The 20,070-nt window shown below is 43.2% G+C and overlaps 1 protein-coding gene across 1 annotated transcript in view; it reads right to left on the minus strand.

Annotated features, from left to right (window-relative positions):
- Positions 1-13,460, minus strand: part of LOC121833578 (chorion peroxidase-like) — a 42,208-nt gene extending 28,748 nt beyond the window's left edge. Inside the window, exons 1-2 of the mRNA XM_042286984.1 lie at positions 13,334-13,460; positions 5,497-5,726 (exon numbers count right to left, since the gene is read on the minus strand). Coding sequence (XP_042142918.1) covers positions 5,497-5,726; positions 13,334-13,341 — 238 coding nt within the window. The 5' untranslated portion in view covers positions 13,342-13,460. The remainder of the gene's footprint in view (positions 1-5,496; positions 5,727-13,333) is intronic.
- Between the last annotated feature and the right edge of the window lie 6,610 nt (positions 13,461-20,070).

Raw genomic sequence — 20,070 nt, forward strand, 5'->3', positions numbered from 1 at the left:
TCAAGATTTGCTATTGCAAAGCACACTGCCGCGTTTTTCGTTTTTACATTAATACAAACATGAAAAAAAAAACAAGAAGAAAAAACTCAGCAGTTTATAATTTTATTTCTTAACCGTGATTTTATTTTCCGAACAAGACCCAAGGCTCTGCCCGCACTCCGACTGCAGCAGACGCTAAACTTCGTTGTAACCAATCAAGCACAGCGATTGTTTTTTCTTTTTATTTAAGGGACTAATAAGAGTTAAAAAAAAAGAAAAAAAGGAAAAAGAAAAGCGCCATGATAATACATTTTTGATGCTATACTGAATAATAGGCACTATGCACTTTAAAAAAAGTCTGTGCGTCTACTTTAACGCACAACACTCGAGAGCCAATCACCGCAACTCACGGAGGCAGCTCAGCGAATGACGATGCCGACACATCTGTTTAGACCGAAAAGCGCAGTCTGAGTTGTGACATTAAGCAATGCAAAACGTCACGCTTGCATCGCTTAATCTCACAACTCAGTCTGCGTTTTTTGGTCTAAACAGATGTTTCGGCATCGTCATTCGCTGAGCTGCCTCCGTGAGTTGCGGTGATTGGCTCTCGAGTGTTGTGCGGGAAAGTAAACGCACAGACTTTTTTTAGACTGGGGGCCCGAATCTGGACACTTGGCGAAAGAGTCGGCGGGAAATTCGGCGGCCGTGATTGGCCGACGCCGCGGTTGACTTTAGCGCCGGCCAATCATAGCGGCCGGATTTCTTGTCGACGTTTTTCGCCAAGTGTACAGCAGCAAAGTCGGCGAGATTTCTTGACGGCCGCGATTGGCCAATCGCGGCGATCAGAAATCTCGCCGACATTCGGGCGAAATGTCCGGCTTGGGGCACCAGATCAGGGCCCCAGTTCGACCGGAGTTCCGACCTCGACGCGGAGTATCGTAAGCAATTGATGAGCAGGTTACAATCAGTGTTGTAGGCGTTACCGAAAAAAAAGTAACGAAATCCGTTACTCGTTACTTGCAAATGAAAGGGAAGCGTTACCGACCTACGTTGCCTCAAAATAAAAGGAATGCGTTAACGTTTGTAATGAAAAGTAGCGCACGTTACTTTTGCGTTACTTTTTGATGAATTAACACGTTTTACTTTTTTGATGGTACAGGTGTGCATGAGTCCAAATTTGAAACAACGATATGATCATGCAGAAACTGAACATAATTAATTTATCTTTTTTACGATTTCACCTAAATATTCGAAAGAAAAAAAAAAACGCAGAAAAGAAATGTTCTCACAGTTTGGCGCCTAAAAACCCGAAAAGGTATATAAGTGTAATTTTTTTTAAGTCTTGGGAAGAAGAAGAAATGAGTTGCGTAACTGACTACGTTACCGTCCCTTGAAATAGCTAACGTAACTACGTTACCCGCCACTGCTTTCAAAAAGTAATGAGTGCGTTACTACGTTATCGAAAGAAGTAACGCGTTACCGTACCGCCGTTACTTCTAACGTGTGTCCGCCAACACTGGTACTAATGTGCTATAGCTTGTTGTACGCTGAAAACAATTTTCACGACCGAGAACAGTAGAAGTCGCAGACGTCATAAAACACACAAACAAAAAATCTGACAGCGCAGGTTTCCCGGCAACAAAGTGAGGAACTAGACCGAACCAAAAAGCGACACTTTTTAATGCAAAAGCATGAACTGGTCCCATTGAAAGAACCGACCTGAACAGCTTTTGAAGCCGGACCAAACGGCACCTAAACTCCCCTGTCCGAATGGAGCGAAGCCTGTCGTCTGTAGCACACAAATCTGATGTTTTCCGTCAGTCTGTCCGGGAACAACGGCAGGTCTCGAAGCGAAACGCATCGCACTCGTGTGCCGGTCTCTAAGCCACGACTGCCCACGGCGGCCCGCACTTTGTCGGCCTTGCCTCCGTCGCGATCGCGTCTGATGGCGGACTTCCACGTGTCTGCTCGCACATAAATAACTGCACTCGATACTAAACCGCAGAAGGCGAGAGCGGTGGGGGGTTGTCGCGACTGTCAGATCCGAATGCGGAGCACCAAATGCCATCGCACGGACGCTCGTCCTACCGGTTCTTCTTATGAACGGCCCAGTCTTAGCGGCGCTTAGAGGAGCGCGGTCATGACTGGCGTATCAGGATGTGTATTCTCGAGCAACCCGGGAGAAAGTAAGTCGTGCGTTGCGGGTGGTTGCAACACGTTTTCACTCTTCGTCACGGCGTTCTTCGGTCGTCGTCGTGATCGAGTGGGATACCGACGAGAACATTGCCAAGGTCCTTGCGGTTCGATACATTTAACAAATCCGCCGAGATTTATTTGTTGGGATTTAGGTTATATGTGACACTTCGGCATTGAATACATTTTTTGTTGGAAACGTTGAATAACTGTTGATAGGCGCAGAACTCAATTGATTTGACCTTTTTTTTAACGAAAATAAAACACTGTGACTTGTCTTTGTAGAATAAATAAAATTGCAGAGTCTTTTAGTGTGCTAAGTAATTATGTTTTATTATTTTGGAATCAGCGAACTCTTGTTAGTTACTGGATAGAATAATACAGATAAAACATTCGAAATACATTTTTGCGTTAATGCTGATTTATGGTGCCCTCACAAATCAGATAAGATTCGGAAGAAAAAATTAGATTACCTCATTGGAAACACTTTTACAGAGTTCATTAACCAGTTCGAAAATGCCGAGTCACGGGGATGTGGAAGCATGCGCGAGATCTGATAATTCATAATTGAGCTGCTGCTTATTTTCTGAACGCACTGCACCAAATCGGCAAAAAATGTCAGCGAACACAAGGCGACTATTGTAATAAAAAGTGAAATGGGCAATAAAAAAAAAATCAACTTACGTTTGGCTGCGCTACACACACACCACAGCCATTTCTGATATCAGTCCTCAAGGGACGCCCTAGCTAGTCGGTGAAAATTTCAGCTTACTGTCGAACGGGCTAATAGTTTCGAACGTCGCCAAGATCGCGCCTTAAGCCAACGGGTTAACAACTCATCCATTCACTATGTCGTTATGTACCTCGACTCAAACTTGTACGCAACGCCTTAAGGGGTGTTAACACGAGGGAGAAATCGCGGGGATTTTTCCCCGGCACGCGCGCATCACGAGACGAAAACGCGAGGCTTTTGCACATCGCAAAGCCTGACGTTTTCGTCGCGGGATGCGCGTGCCGTGGAGAAATCCCCGGGATTTCTCCCTCGTGTGAATACCCCTTTACGATACTTCGTTCTTGGAGGGTCGGCTGCGTCTTTACTTCAGGACCGACGACCAGTTCGCACTTTCTACTTTTCCTCTCTTCCTCCTCTCCCCCATTCTACCCTGACCGCCGTTGCCTCTTTCCTCCTCTCCCATGGTGAGGAGGATCTTCTGCCTTGCAGAATCTCGAGTCTGGTCGTCGGCCTTTAAGGTGAAACAAACTGTATAGTAGCAGGTTACACGATTGCGCTGGCTTTTTTTTTGGTAACAGAGTAACTACTCAGTTACTTTTCCAGAAAAGGAAGGAGTAACATATTTTTGGTTATTCTTTGATGAGTAAGGAGTAACCACATTTATTTATCTCTGGGGGAAAGGCGTACCACACAAGTTACCAAACCTGTCTCTCACCCCAGCTTGCGCCGGTGGCTTTCAAAGCAAAAAAAGCGCGAGATAGGGAATTAACAAAATGCGAACAAAATATGTCAGTGTATCCACGGTTATAGTTGAAGATATTTATTGAATTTTGTACCGGTGACTGGTAGCCTCGACGCCTCCTCCCGAATAGGCCTTCAATAAATAAACGTAACGTGGTTCGTTCGGTTAATCCCATGTTACATCCTTGCTTCGCCTTTGTGAACTGGTCCGGTCAAGCTCTGCTTCGACGAGAAAATGCCACGTTTGGCAGCGGTCAAACCTAAGTGAAAAGGAGGATTCCCGGCGAACTCCGGTAAGTTGCGACAGTTTGACCCAGAAATTTTGGGGAAGATTGCGCAATCACAACGACGAAGTTTTCTCTGTTCTAACGGCCCAGGGGTCAAATCTCTCTCTCTCTCTAGTGATGTAGGACGTGTATCATTCCCATTTTACGGGGCGACTGGCATTGGCAAAGTTTGTCTCTGCACTCGGGCAACGCGCGGAAAAACAGAAGTGAACCACACTGAGGGTACTTTACCACTGACCAGTGCACTGCGTATAAAGCTTGCGGAATTGGTGTTCAACGCGAAATCACCAAGAAAGGACACTCTCCCATTCATTACAAAGAGAAAAAAAAAAAGACGCCTGGACTTGGGATACACCCCTTGACTTGCTAGAGAGCATAAATATAGTTGAGTGACTTGCTAGAGAGCATAAATATAGTTGAGTAAGAAACCAGATTGTGCAAAGTGAGTGCTCATGGCTTTCTTAGTTGTTTTTTTTACGCACTTTTATAACAGATGCTTCCAAGAACCGACACATTGCTGGCTACAAAATTCAGTATGCTCACAATTGAATTAAAAACGAGGAATTATTAACGATATATAATACTGGTAGGCGCGGCTACTGCTTTAGAAAACCGAGACATTACAGTATTAATAATAATGATAATAATGATGATGATGATGATGATGATGATGTTTATTTTATGTGCCCCAAAACAACCAGGAGGGTATTCACATTGACGCTCACTTGAATATGAAACGAAGAAACATAACATATGCACAACATCAAACGTACAAATTAGCGTAGATACAAATGGTGGGCGCGCTTCACACAAAACGTACTACAGTTTCAGCTTTCAACTATACTCTCCGAGTCCCGGCGAAAAAACTGAGGCATCCGTGAAGATACGCTAATTATTAAATAATTTATTTTTTATCAATTTATCTAATTTAATTTCGCAATGAATTATTTTTATACTATTCATTTATTTATTCATTCATTCACTTATAATTACAATTATATACTGGTATTCATTTTTGCTCACGAAAGCCGCGGCGCATCGGCAATGCCAGTCGGCCGTACCACGAAGACCTGCCGCGCCGAGTGCACAACATCGGTCAAATTGCTCATACATCATACAAAGGACAGTCTGCAGCCATTGTCTGAGGCATCCCTTGTATGACACGGCCATGTCATATTGGTTATACAGGAGCTGTCTGCATACATGTTGGAAACATACTTATGTAGGAAGCAAAAAGGCTTCAGACATATGTGCGGCGTGCCCGCAGACTAACTATATTGCATTGCCTGCAGTGAACGTCGTGTTCTTTTATGGTGTATGAACAGTGTAACTGCGACTTAATGATGATGCAGTAGTGGTACATAGATAAAGAACGAAATGGTGATGATGGTCTAAGTGGTGCTTGTGCGAGTAATACGAAAGTAACGGGTCAAATTCGGGCTGAAGTACTAAATTTTTTTATCTCGTTAACTAGTAACGTATACTTAGTTCCGTTTTCAGGAACTCACTTCTCACGGTATTTAGCTTCTCTTTTGTAGCGTGCACACGCATGTCCCGACTCACCGTTACTGTAGACAGGCTCCGACATGCGTGCGTGACAGGTAAGCGCCTTGCCCCAGGACGGCCGTGCCAGGTTGTTGCAGGAGCCGTCTAGGGAGCGGTACGGCTGACCGTGGTCGCAGGTGTCCGGGTAGAGCCGGAGGCAGAGGTCCCGCCACATGGCCACGGGCTCGAGCTGGGTCAGGTCCAGCTGGGCCACAGCCGTCTGGACGTCCTTCAGGGAAGCCTGGTACCTGCCACCGAAAATGGCGTAAAAGGTGACGCCGAGGCATAACGGGTTCCATATACATGGCTCGCGCATGACCACGTTGCGCCATGCTGGTGGCCTTGACCTACTTGTCCTTGCCGACAAAAACCAATACGGTGGTGCGAGAAATCCACTGCAAATGGCACGTGCTCATCAGCGACGCCATCCTAATAGCAGCTGATTTGACGTCAGTAAGAGCCATGTACACGTCACATTAATATCTGTTGATATGGATATTAAATTTTTGTTCAGGAGAGCCGAGGTGCCGCAGCAAGGCAAGTCGCCCATGCCACGGAGGCTGGAGGTTTGGGCGGTATGTACTAATCAACAGGCTAGCGTGCGATCTCCATAGCACAGAGCGCACGTTTTCGTCCCTTTGAAAAGAGAGCGTAACGTACGCACCAACGCTGATAATGGATTCGGCTTGTAACTCAACATTGAAACGGTCTAATGTCGATGACAGATTGAAGACAGCAGGCCGTCGCTTTCACACACCCAGCCTCGACCATGGGCCCTCCACCCTGCGAATTGGCTGCACGTGCACTCTCGGCGCTCACGAAACGCCGAATCGTGATCATCATCACCACCACCACCACCATCACTACCACCATTACCACCACCACCACCACCACCACCATTACCACCACCACCACCACCACCACCATCTTCACCATCCTCATAATCATTGTTATTATTATTATTAATATCATTATTCCCCGTCATCGTCATTCTCAAGTCATGGCCAATGTTTGCGGAGTTTATTCAGCTCCTATGCCAACTGATGGCAGATGCATGAAGTGCAACGATTGTTTACGACACTATCATTTGGGGAAAAATGCTCTGGCGTTGCTGACGGCACTTTTAAGGCTATGAGCACTGCCAAGCAGGAGAAATGGCAATGCCCTGCACGCCGGGACGGGTCCTCAAATCCGAGTCCTACTTTAAACTGTGACACCCAGACCCCTTAAACCGAGTGCACCGCATTCGGAGCGCAGCTGTGAACGCTTAATGAGAGATTTGATTTTCTGCTCTCTTGGAGAGTCTCCGTTCATGATCTCCAAGACCTGCACCCCAAAATCGATGCCCTATTACCAATGAAACTCGTGGTCGACGCCTTGCGCGACTGTGTGACTAAAATAAAAGGATCTGTGCCCTTTGTTTCGACCCAGTATGATTCACTCGTCAACTCGGCAGAAGCTCAAGACCAAGCGGTCAAGGAACTCCAAGCAGAAAATAAATCCTTGTAATCAAATCAATAATATCCAACCACGCGCTTCAAAATCAGCAACTGAAAGCCACCCAGAACAACCAAGCGCTTAAAATTTAACTGAAGGCCGCACAAAACTCCACCGATCAGTCCAATTGTTCATCTTTCCTGGAAATTCGTGGTATTAACTTTTTTCTCCAAGGAGAATCTCAATGGCATCCTCCCAGACTTTGCAGGTCAATTGAACATTTAAAGCTTTCAGCAAGCTTATGTGGAGGGTGCTCACTGCCTGCTGCAAGGCACGATGCCATTCTCTCAGTTTTGGTTTCTTTTTTTTTTTCGGTTCCTCTCAAAGAACACTGGATGGCCTGTCGCGGCCGCTTGAGATCTCTCTTTCATAAAGAATCTCAACTTAAAATTCACTTTTAACGACCAACTCACAGGTGTCAACAAGAAACTCTTCTGGATGGCGCGAACCAAAATAAAATACAAGAGATACAAATTCGTGTGGGCACGACATGGTCAGATTTTCGCTAAGAATAATGTTTATTCTGCTTTGCTCCGCATCCCCAACGCTGATATTTTGGAACAAAATGTATAGGCTTGTATGGTCACTTACTTTCAGTTTAATGACTTTCACTCATACTCCCAAAGCTTCCAGCCTAGTCACTATACCTCATTTATTTTATTTCATATTAATATAAAAAAGACTCCGTGCTTCCAACAGCACATGCATTTGTTGTTACCGAAAAGAATCTTCGCAACGAAGAAGTTGATATTTTTTTAATTCTCCGGGTTTAGCAGCTCCTTCTGCACCCGTGATAACAAACGTGGGTGTGGTATTGCGGTATTCTTTAAACCTTTATTATTTAACTCTAAGATAACAGCTTTATTCTCTTCTTGTGAGTCAATAGCACTGTGTATATTTAACTTCGCGTATGGCATCTACTTACTTACTATTTATCGCTCATCTTCTGAAAGCATTCAGGAATTTCTCAACGAGTTACAATATTCTTTATAATTTCTTCCGTTAAATGCAACCTTTTGTCTGACAGGTGACATAAAAATTGACCTAATGAAGCCCTCGAAATCACTATGCCTGCGACTACCTTACTTCGCTATCAAAATACGGAGTCGAAGCCACCATTCCCACTCCTATAAGGAAAGAATTCATAAGCAATAAACTTTTCAGTTCTTCAACTGACCACATAAACTTAAGGAACCCAACCACAACAACAAGCTGGGCAATTATAACCCAAAAAATATCAGACCATTACTTCGTGACATGTCACTCACAATTTCCTGGCTCGACGTTTGTTGACACTAGTACTAACATCCGCCGTATTGAGAAAGTTGACCAACGTACTTTCGACAAATGCATAACCAATTACGACTGGGCCACTTTTCAAGTCTGGATTTCTCCTTCCCAAATGGACCATTCACTTGTTCAACTCCTGGCACAGTTTCTGACACCTCAGAAAATGTATATACTTAAAGCAGCGGAAAGCAAACATACGCTAGTTAAATAATGACATACTGCCTCCGCTTAAATCTAAAGCGTTAGCCTTGAAGCGTTGCCGCCGCTCACCACGAAACCAAATCTTACAAGCGAAATTTAGGGCCATCCGCAACAAAGTAAATGCCCTTATTCGCTCGGCGAAGTGATTTTATTTTCAAGAACAGTTCTTCGAATATTAAGGGAACTCAGCCAAAACTTGGGCATTGAATAATGTACTGTTAGGCGTTTCTCCGCGTTCACATGGCAGCTTATATGACGATGTCTGGGGACACAATTCACTCGCATCTGCCAACCTATTCAATCAGTATTTTATGTCCTTCTAAGGTAAAGCAACGAACAGCCCCAATTCCTTCTCTCTTTCTTACTGCAATTAGGCTTCAGCTTTGCTTCCTTCGATGACTATAGAAGATCTGGAATCTATAGTAATGAGCCTCAAACCCAACCAATCCCCAGGATTTGACGGCATATGACTGAAGGACATCCGTAGAAGCATCTGTTATATTCAAAACACACTTCTCCTTCTGTTCAATACCATAAACGATTATGGTATCATACCTGACAAGTTAAAACTCACTGTTGTAGAGCCTCTGCTCAAAGTAGTCCACCGAAACAGTGTCGGAAAACTATCGCTCTATATCTATTTTATCTTTGCCTTGTCCAGATATTAGAAAAATTCATATATAATACAATATATTTGTTTATTAACAAACATGACACTATGTCTCCGAATCAACATGGATCGATTGATGGTCGAGACACGCAGTAACTTCTTGACGCACTATCCGAGGACCTGAACTTTGTTTTTGACAATAACCTGTTTACTTGTGCTTGTTTTTCTAGCCGTTCCGAAAGAATTCGATACAGATAGTCATTCAATTCTACTTCAAAAGCTTTCATCTATTGGCTTCGGCGGCCCATTTTCTGCACTATTAAATACTTTCTTACTTGACCGCTCTCAGTCAATCAATGATGTACAGCTGCCGCGGAAAAAGGTTAGCACAAGTGAGAGACGACCGGAGCGGCAAAATCGCGACACGGGCTTTAGGATGGGCTGCTCGACCACCCCCGCGTTGAGACATGGAACGTGACTGGAACTCCTGCTATCGGTGAGCTCGGGAACAATAGCGCCGCGTGTCGCGATTCTGCCGCTCCGGTCGTCTCTCACTTGTCCTAATCTTTTTTTGCTGCAGCTGCACATAGTACCAAAGTTTATTTACAAGCTGGCGTTCCTAAAGGTTCTATCCTCTCCCCACTTCCTGTCAACATCTACTTTAATGTTATATATACTGCTCTTTCGAATTGTATTTTCTAGCAATACGCTCACGACACTCTTTTATTGACACGCCAACTTTCCTCCCCGATAGCTCTGGGGATACTTCAGCGCTGTTCTAAGAAACTGATAGACTAGTTTATCCAAAAATCGATTCCTCTAAATATAACTAAAGCAAAGCTTCTTCGCTTTCACAATCCTCCAAAAGTCGTTTCTTTAAATATTCCTCTTTACCCCCGCACGTCCCACTGTTCCCCGTGTTATTGTAATGGAGCCCCATATTCCGACACTGTCAAATATCTCGAAATACATTTTGATTCTGACCTATCATAGAATTCCCATCTCTCTAAAGTGCGTGCTAAGTTACGAAGTGTTTCCTGTTTGCTTATTATACCAAAGCATTCGTGCCTTTCGTTCTACGCAAGCGCGTTGCTTATTCATTAGCCTATTTCCATTTGCAATATGGCAAAGGTATTTTTGGTAAATGCTCCAAACTATGGCAAAAGGAAATCAGCAGGGCCTTGAAATGAATATTGACAAGCGTGGTGTACAACCGCGGTTCTTCGGATTTAGATCTTTTTCTAACGCTATCAATGCCCACTTTTCAATCCGTTTTTCTGGAGACAGTTGTGCTCAATTACAACTGGAATGACGATTTTAAGCCTCTTCGCCACATCTCACGAAACTTTCGAGAGGCTTCAAGGCTCTGGCGTTTGTGGAGAATAACATAGAGGAACAAAACCGGACGACACGGAGAAACGTGTCGTCCGGTTTTGTTCCTCTATGTTATTCTCCACAAACACAGTAACTTAACCAGCACGCTCCATTTCCACGAGTCTTCAAGGCTCCTCACTCTGATATGTTATACTCGCTACGTCCGAAAATATGCGTTCGTACTACCTCCCGCAGATGTTTAACCTATTGCCACCGAGCTTTTCAGAGATCACTTCCAAAAAGAAACATAAAAAGGCATTCCGCACTCTTTCCGTCGATGAAGAAGCCTCGTGATATATAATTTTCTTGTTTCGTCATAATTGGTGTTGCTTCCTCACACGAATCTCATTTCGAGTCAACATCGTTTGTATAGAGTAATGCGGAAATGCCTGTGTGCTTGTGTGTGCGCGTACGTGCGTCTGTGTGCATGAGTATGACATCTTCTATCATCAAGTTCTGCTGCTGTGCGACTGGAATTTCTATGCTATACCTCTTTTCTCCCCTCTACTAAAAAATACCTTACATTTTTGTTGTGTATTTTTTACGTGACTTTCACAATAACTTTCTGACTGAAATTTTTGCGTAAACTTTCACGACTGAAGAGACCATGTGGTGTATTTCTGCTTTATTTTATTATATTACAAAACTCCCTTATATACTACCACTGCTACTTAGGTCCAGTCCTACAAGCCCTTGTTTGCTTTGAATCTTCGACGAACCTGCCTAGTGTCGTTTTGAATACATCCTGCGTAAATGAAATCATTATTATTATTATTGCTTTCATTATTATTGTTGTTGTTATTGTTATTGATGTTGTTGCAGAATTTATGGCAGATGATGGGAGTGTGTCGAGCAACAAGCACCGAGGTTGCGAAATTACTGGGGATATAGAGATAAGATGTTTCACCGTCATTAATAAAACGATAGCAGAAGTTTATTTGAAAAATACCGTTTTTCTTCTGTGTTTAGCTTGATGTAAGGCACGCTGACGCATGTTGCTTCGTTTTCTTCAATGACAATAGTTTTAAACATCTCTCGCGCATACTAATGCCCCTGTATAAAAAAGGTAGCGACATCTTCTCCCTCCTCCTTTGACGCGCACATATTTTATCTTTATGTTCTACTTTTTACACCCGCGCGTCAACTGCAGCGCCGCCTGAATCGGCCCAAGTTAGCAGACGGCCTTCCTATACTTGAGTGAGAGCGCAGTCAGAGGCTGAAAGACACGCAGATACATACACACAGGCTTAAAGCGAACTGTCACGGCCTACCAGCCTTGAAGGATGGGCTCAAAAGAAAGCCGACGAAAGCCGTGACGTTGTACAGTCGGCGTTATTTGATTGGCAACATGAGCTTATAGCATGCACTACACTCCGACAGCATAGGCATTCCATCTCCCTCCTCCTCTGACGAGCACACCTTTCATCTTTATATTTTGCTTTTTTTACACCCGTGCGTCGACGGTAGCGCCGCCTGGTTTGGCCCAAGATAGCAGGCGGAAGGGGCTTTAGCGCATACATGCTTTTGTTTCTTGTAAGTGTGGTGATGCTGCTGAATGTTGCACTGCATTTTGAGATACCGCCATGATCCTTTATTTGACCTGCTTTAGTTTCCTTGACAGATGCTGCATGCACTCTTGTCCTATAATTTCAGCACTTTACAGTTTGACGAGTGTAACATTCCTACACTTGACAAAATTCAGAAGTATTGAGTGTAAACATTGCATGACGCCAAAGAAACTTGTTTCTTGAAATACTGTTTTTAAATCGGGCATAAACACCCAAGATTACACTAGGACTTGAGACACGCAACACCATTTTTACTTAATTGTGCTAAATATCCTTTCATGTCATATAACACCTAAGACTGTGGTAGAAGAAATTGGAAACTTTTTAGTAGAAGGAACAGACAGACACCAGAGTCTCAGGTGTTATATGACATGATTAGTTATCGCCAGCTCGCCTGCACATTCACCGTGTTTTCACTGAATATCTAATGTAATACAAAACACAAACTGTTTTAGCGTTCCGAATGCGCAATATTTGGAATATGTACCAAATCGAAATAACCCACGCAATCCAGGTGATAAGGTATCATATGGCGTCAATCGTTTCATGAGAAACAACTTTTTTTTTTTAATTCATCTCGACATTTTACTTAAACGACGTAGCCCTGAAAATATGTGTGTACATTAAAAGAATATCAGTTTTTTCTTTATTTCACGTTTCAAATTGTCTGGACCTATCAATTTTTTTTACGATCCTGTTTCCCCTTTGTTAAAGCATTGGGGTGGGCCCTGTCAAGCCACCAATGCGTTAGCTTTTTTTTTCTAATGAACGCTTGTCGTGCCCATGTGCATACATAAGGAAAAACATTATATATTTATTTTTGTTCTTACATAATATTCAGTTAAATTATCGATCAATTAAGTTACAGTACGGTGCTTAAAAAGCGCCTTCGACTTTTGTTTCGTTAAGCGTCATATTCTACCCATGAATCGAAAGGGGTGCCGAAGTGGTAACAAATGACGGCATAAACGCCGGAGTGTCATGCTATCGGATGTCGCGACTCTGACGGTTAAATGCAAAAGTTAAAAAAAAAGAAAAAAATACGAGAGATTGTGGGGGCCGTTGTCATCAAGACATCTCATTTCCTGACTGTCGAAGCCTCCCTGGAATGTCAAACTGGAGAGCGACTCGCAGCAGAACGCGAGCCTGCCACATGAATCACCGCTACTCTAACACCGCCAGGATGGCGGCGGGCGTCAACATGGAACTTCAGTGACGTCATCAGTTCGGAAATTGAGAGATCACACTTTTTAGGACGCGGAAAACACACTGTCGGGGACGCGTTCCAAGCCCCAATATTTGCGGTGCCTCTCACCATTGCATGAGGAGCAGGAGGGCCCTCTCGAAGCTGCGCTGCGCCCGGTCCAGTTTCCGAGCGTCCGGGTGGGCTCGCCGATTCCTCTGGTGCCGAAAGGCCGGGGAGAACTTGGGCTGGTCGTCCGGGAAAACTGCATCAATCAAAATGCACGAATGTCAGAATGCACACCTCACCGGCACCTCATTTTGGCTAAATGAATGCACAAACAGGGCACAGCAAATGCCGTCGAGGTGGAAACGTCTCTGAAAAAAATTGTGGAAATTGCGGAGCGCGCGTAAGTTTTCAGTTTGGACATCAGCCGAGCAAATAGTGTGGCTTTCCACCTCATTTCCTGGCTGTCGTCTCTTTTCCTTTGTTGTTTTCGGGACATTGGGGATCGACAACAACAGCAGAGGCATGACAGCCATCAGAGGGTGTGAGTGGCTCTCCGGACTCTCCTGATCTGCACGGTCTAAGCATCTGTCCAAGGCATCAAGCGGAGGAAAGCTTTCCCCCGGCTCGAAAAAGGAAGAGAAGAGGAGGGAAAACGCGGCCAAAAGTGGACCGGAACCGGAGGAAAAACTCCACTTCCGGTACAGCAGATGCTGTGACTGCACAAAACGCGTCCTGCCTACACAGCCCTCAACCCGTCTTGGTCCCTCCGTGCGCTCGAGGTACATGTGGGTCCCATTTCACGTTTTATGTGAGAAACGCGGTACACGAGAAGGTGTAAAATAGCACAATTCAGGAAAGTGGAGGCTACTTAAAACCCCCCTGATTACTGGAACATTTTACAATCCCTGACAGAAACATTCTATTAGAACTCTCTTGTTTTCACGCTTCTGTTTTTGTGACTAGTTATTCGGAGCTGTTAGTGGCTATTGCTTCAACTTTATTGGAGACTGGTAAGTTTCAAATATTATCATGCTCGACAGTCGTCACTTTCTGCGTTCTTTAACTGTCAGAGGGTATAGTATTGATCTAGCACTGCTGAATGAACAAAACACCAACACAGTTTTATTGGTCGGTGATTTAGTCAGAGTGAGTTTTTTTTTTCTTCACAACCCCAGCAATACACATCAGCATAGTTAGTTCACCAACATGTAGATTTTTGTTTTGTTTCTGGCTTTGGATTAAGAAGGCGCGTGCTAGGCTTGGCTTGAAGCCGCCGTTGAATGTTTCTGTTGTACTGAGAATGGCATGAGACAAACTTCGACAGTTAACAAATAATCACAATAGTTACTCTTTCATGTCTCTTGTAATTTAATATTTCCTTTATTGCTACCTGTATGAAGTAATCACAAGAGTAATTCGATTGAATTTCACGGTACTGCAACTTCTAGTAATTGTTAGTTAAAATATTTATCTAAATTGCTTTCTCCAAAAGTGAACACACTTTTGCACTAATTTCTCTGACTATGTAATTGACATTTTGATAACGATGGAGCAAGACATGTTTTTACGGCATTGCTGATAACGCGATTTGGATTGTTTATTTGTCGCATTTCCGCTATTTTGAGAGCCGCCAAACTATACTGAATAACCTATACTGGCTGTGGTAAGTCAGAGTAAAAATAAAATGACATCCGGAAAAAGAAAACAAATATCGCTGACTCTAGCAAGTCAATCTGAGTTAGAATTAATAATGAGTATTAAAAGGCAAGTAATTCATTTTAAACACATGAGTAAATAAAATAGCTTCTTGTCGAGATAAATTAAAGTCATTCAGTATTTCCTTCATCAATACCAAGCAGAACTAAGCGAGTGGTAAAGCCGGCGAAGCAAATTCAGATTTACCCGTTCTTACTCAAGGCTCAAAGTATTAAAACCAAAGGCAGGAGCCAGAGTAGAGTAATGATATTGTCATAACGTAATCGATATGGAAAGAACGGAGCGTCTACATCATTACTGACCTCGTGATGATATCGTCCAAACTATTTACAGGCGGCGTTTAGCAATGCATGAAGATCAGATAACGTTCTAACTTAAAATTTGAAATCTCTTCTGGTTTACCTAGGTCACCAAACGGCATGCTCGGTGTTCTGGAGAAGGTATTGCACGGTACTCAGAACGAATGATTTGCTAGCTTCCTTTCTGTGAATCCCAGCATTTGAACCTTTGCGTATTTTTAGATGATAACGGTCACGCGAATTGCTTTCAGAATGAATCATAGGGTGATGAATAATTGAAGAGAAACGAGTAGGGAGACAGGAGATGCGTTTCTCACAAGGAATCTCGATTTACAAGTACATGCCCTATTTGTGTCTTGGGTTCAGTGTGTTTTTTATTGATTTATGACAAACTTATGTGAATAATTGTTTGTCTATTAAAAGAAGAACTAAATCTTATGTTGTTGTGTGCATCTCGATGTGGGACACTGATAAACTGCCTAGCAACTTGGGCAGCTCAGGGACCCTGGGCTCAACCTCCACCCCTGCCCGTTTCGATCTGGTGGAACAATGTACCGCTGTGCAGTCGTGTATCACAACGGTGCGGTGCACCTTAACAGTGGTATCACACTGGCTATATTACTCATTATGAGCGTGAACCAGTGTTGCAATACTTTAGCGCAGTGGTTCTCAACCATCGATGTCTCTAGACCCCTTGTGGATCGGCGGAGCTGATGGAGGTCTGCGTGCGTGATGAAGGGAGGGGACAGGTAAAGGTTAAATATAATAATAATTTAATAAATGAGTATTAGTAAGGACTAGCGTGGAGTAGACTTCTCTTATTGATATAAACACGAGAAAACTCGCCAGAAAACTAAAACATTTCCTCTCGATCTGAAAACACAAAACAAAAAAACACAACTTTTATTGCTCGACTTTACTGATGAGGTAGGGCTTCGCGGACCCCTAGAATGCTTCCGCGGACCCCCATTTGAGAACGCCTGCTCTAGCGAACACCCTTTACGTTATCTAAACATCCAACCTCTAATTAGCTTGCTTGTGTTTAATGCTGTATTCGTTAAGCTTGGCACAGCAAACAAACACTTCTGAACGTTTGCTTTCCGCAGAACACTCCAAAATAGAAGCACAGCGATCTGCCAAGCCACTGCTGTCTAATATATGAAACTAATCCTTTCGCTGAAGAATATATTACCCGTGTGTGAGAATTATTGAGGGAATAAAAGAAATTCAAAGACACAGTCACACTTCAGGAAATATGACATGCTTACAATAGACCCGGATACTACATTAAAAAATCTGCGAAGGATAGATAAAATGAATTTTACCGCTTACTAACAAAAAGCTTGAGCCCAAACGCGTTTACAGACCAAAAGCGAAAGGTGCCGGCTATAACAGAGAACTATGACCGGAAAAACTTCAACCTTTTGAGTGACTTCTCATATTAGAAAAGGCATAGTCATGGGCGTGATAAACGTTTTGTAGTTCTCAATGAATGCAGAAGGTTTCTGGCTGGTATTGGAATTGTATTTTTATGTGAATAGTGAAATGCACAGCCACCGTATCCATTTTATGTAGCCTATTCCGAGAAAATATGATTTTATTGAACGTTTATATGGAATTTGTTCTTTGCTATCTAAAGATTAAAGATATGATTTTATTTTAGTCGGTTTCAAAGTAATACCGTATCGTAACCATATTCTGACGGTTCTTGAGCTTAGTCTCTTATCATGTACGATATTCATTGTTGATTTTCATTTGAGTATTTGTAATAAATACTATTAATAATTACTAAAGCTGATTTATGTTATTTTAGCAAATAGCTTTGCTGTTTCTCTACTCTCTCTCTTTTTTTCTTTGGTTTGCTCTGTATAATTGATTTTGTAGTAATTTCCTGTAATTACCTCGATCTCTTCAACTTGAGGGAAGTCTCTGTCAAGCACCCCCTACCTAATGAATCCGCAAAGCAGATAAAGTAAACAAAACACTAATAGAGTGAACAGCAAGACAATAAGTTATCAGAAAAAAAATAAAGCCGACACTATGGCGACCGTTAGGATGGCTTATAGGATAATACCAGTTTTATTGTCACATAGCGTACGTATTCAGTTACAAAAAGTTCTGCGGTCACAACAGTCTCAGATGCGCCTTCGTGCATCGCGGAGTTGAGGCGGCCCTTTGTCTGCTCTTCGGAGAGGCGGAAAAACTTTCAGTAATGCTGACACCAATTTTCGAATGCTTTGTAGAATCCGCTTTGAAATTAAAAAGGGCGTGCGGTGTCGAGCTCCAGTGCTCCCGCAAGCAGAGTGGCTGGGAGGGGGAACGCCACCTTGCCACTAGGCCCGCTACTATTGTATTGTAATGTAACTCGACCTTCCAATTCGCTAAGTCAATTACAGGAAGGTTTCAAGGTTACCACACCGAGCATAAAAGGTTGAGTATGCATGCAGGCATTTCTGAGTCTACGTCTCCTCCAACTATGCGTAAATAAAAAGCGTGTCAAATTTAATAAAATGATGCTCCTCGTCTATTTTCTTCCAGTACACTATTTGAAACCATGTGAACTACTCCTAGTTGTTGGGGTGCAATCGCACTTGCTGCTTTGACAAACAAAAAAGTTTAACGTGCTATTGCCTCTATATTGCAAGCCTTCAGTGGAAATAGTCTAGTCACTTTATGACGGCCCTACCGTCAAGGCCCTACCCTACCTTGCACTCAAGGGCAATCTGGAGGGCAATACTGTCCCCTAATAACTGCTGTAGACTAACGAGAATGCGTGTTTTCCTCAAGGAGTGTTCGTTGTTTCAAGGCAGGTTAACCCTGCTCTTGGGAAAGCACATCATTGGATATTTTCGCCGTTCAAGAGTACTATTTAATTACAGCTCACAGGCAAATCCCACTGCCCTTGAGGGGCGTACAATCGACAGGCCGTATCCAAAGATCGAATGATTCATCTGAATAACACTCAAGCTACGAGCGTGCTTCTTTTTGTGTTCTTCTTGGCTGGTCAAGGATGTTCGAGGCATCACTCAGGCACACATAAAAACTGGCCTTGACTTCGCAAGTCACAGTGTTTTGAACTCTCAAGGCCCCAAATGTCCATGCTAAACTAGATATAGTGAACTTTTTTTTTTTTTTTTGTTCTGTTGTCTTCATCGGTCTGGCAGCGCCGTTGGCAGCCCGACGGGAATGAACGGTTTGTTTGTCGAACGATTTCGCGCCTCTGGCGAAACGTCAAGTCTGAGGCGGCACATCACACCGGAGGAGACCATTGAGCCCGAAGAAACGACGGGCTGAGAATATCGGAAAGGTACAAGGCCATGCGATGGAACAACCTGCCTCCTACGAAGCAAAATGCTAAAAATAGCCACGTGCCGCGGGATCAATATCGTCCTGCCTGTGACGTCATTCTTAAGATGGTTCAGTGCCCTGCCTAGAGCGAGCAGCCTTCAACTGGTCACTGTTATCGAATTTTATGCCAGATGTGTTTGTTGTTTTATTTGATGTTCTTTCTTTCATCAAACTTCTGCCTAAGAAACTAAACTGAAACTTGATCTGCCTTGACCCTTGTTGCTCTCTTTTCTTGCTCTCCATCTGACTAGTTCTGCGTTCTGTTAAGATGTTAAAAACATTGCCGACTCGTAAAACGACATCGAGAGGTGTGAGCTTTTCTTTGAAATATGGCTGGATTCTAATTGTGCATAATAGCTTGGTCGAACACATGTGATGTGAGGGGTTAGCAATTATAGCAAAAGTTGACATATTCTATCCTCGGAATAAGCGTGGCGATGTGGGTTAGTTGGTTCATACTGACGAAAAGGCAGGCACAGTAAACGGGGACTAAATGAAGTGCAAACAGCGCTTGTCCTGTTTGCGCTTCCTTTAGTCCCCGTTTACTTTGCGCTGTTTGCCTTTTCGTCTCTATCGTTGGAGTTTTGATAAAATTATTCACCGGAGGGAGTGTTTTATACTTACCGGTGCGAGTCGCTGTGCAAGAATGTTTGTGGAAATGCCCCTCCGATAAATTTTATTACCAACATACTTTAATAATACAACATTTTGTTAAGAGGTTTTTTTCTTCAAGTGTGGGAAAGAATCTTTATGAAGTGCTTTGTTATTGAAATTTTTATCGGTATTAAATTTTTTCCGGATATCTATATTTTTATAAACAACAGTTGTTTTACAAACAACAACAACAAATAGCTGGAAGGTGCGCGCGTATACCCAGCAACGGAAAATCGCAGGAACTTCAGGCTGCTCGAAAACGGCTTTAAAATATTTTCTAAAAATGAGAGCACGTACTGATCATAAATCGCAAATATGATTATATTGACAGCTTGTTTGCGATGTCTCTACGATTCATATTAATACGATTCATATTAATATTAATAACGCCCTTCTCGTTTTAACCTTTCGCGTTTCGACCCTTTCTTATTTATACCCGTCTCATTTGACCCCATTCTCATTTGAACCCTTCTCGTCTAAACCCATTCGCAAAACGCCCTTCGCGTTTTAACCTTTAGCGTTTCGACCCTTTCTCATTTGAACCCGTTGTCATTTCAACACCGTAGTGAGGTATAGAAAGAACGAAAAACAATTAAAAGATGAAGGTTGAAGATGAAGCTAAGCGGCGCCATCTCTTGCATAGCACATGAAACAATGTTCCTTATGCCTGCGTGCCACCCCGAGTCTGTTGACTTAGCTACGTGGTCACATGGTGACGTGGTTTCAAAAGTGCTAGCGCAGATTCGGTACTTCATTTCTCTTCTGTCGCTGTGTGTCGTTAAGATGTCGTCGTGTGGAGCGGATAGATCATTGTGCTAGTCGTGTGTTATTGCTTGGAATGGC

Source organism: Ixodes scapularis, unplaced genomic scaffold, assembly GCF_016920785.2.
Source record: "Ixodes scapularis isolate PalLabHiFi unplaced genomic scaffold, ASM1692078v2 PGA_scaffold8__174_contigs__length_109621045, whole genome shotgun sequence".
NCBI lineage: Eukaryota > Metazoa > Arthropoda > Arachnida > Ixodida > Ixodidae > Ixodes > Ixodes scapularis.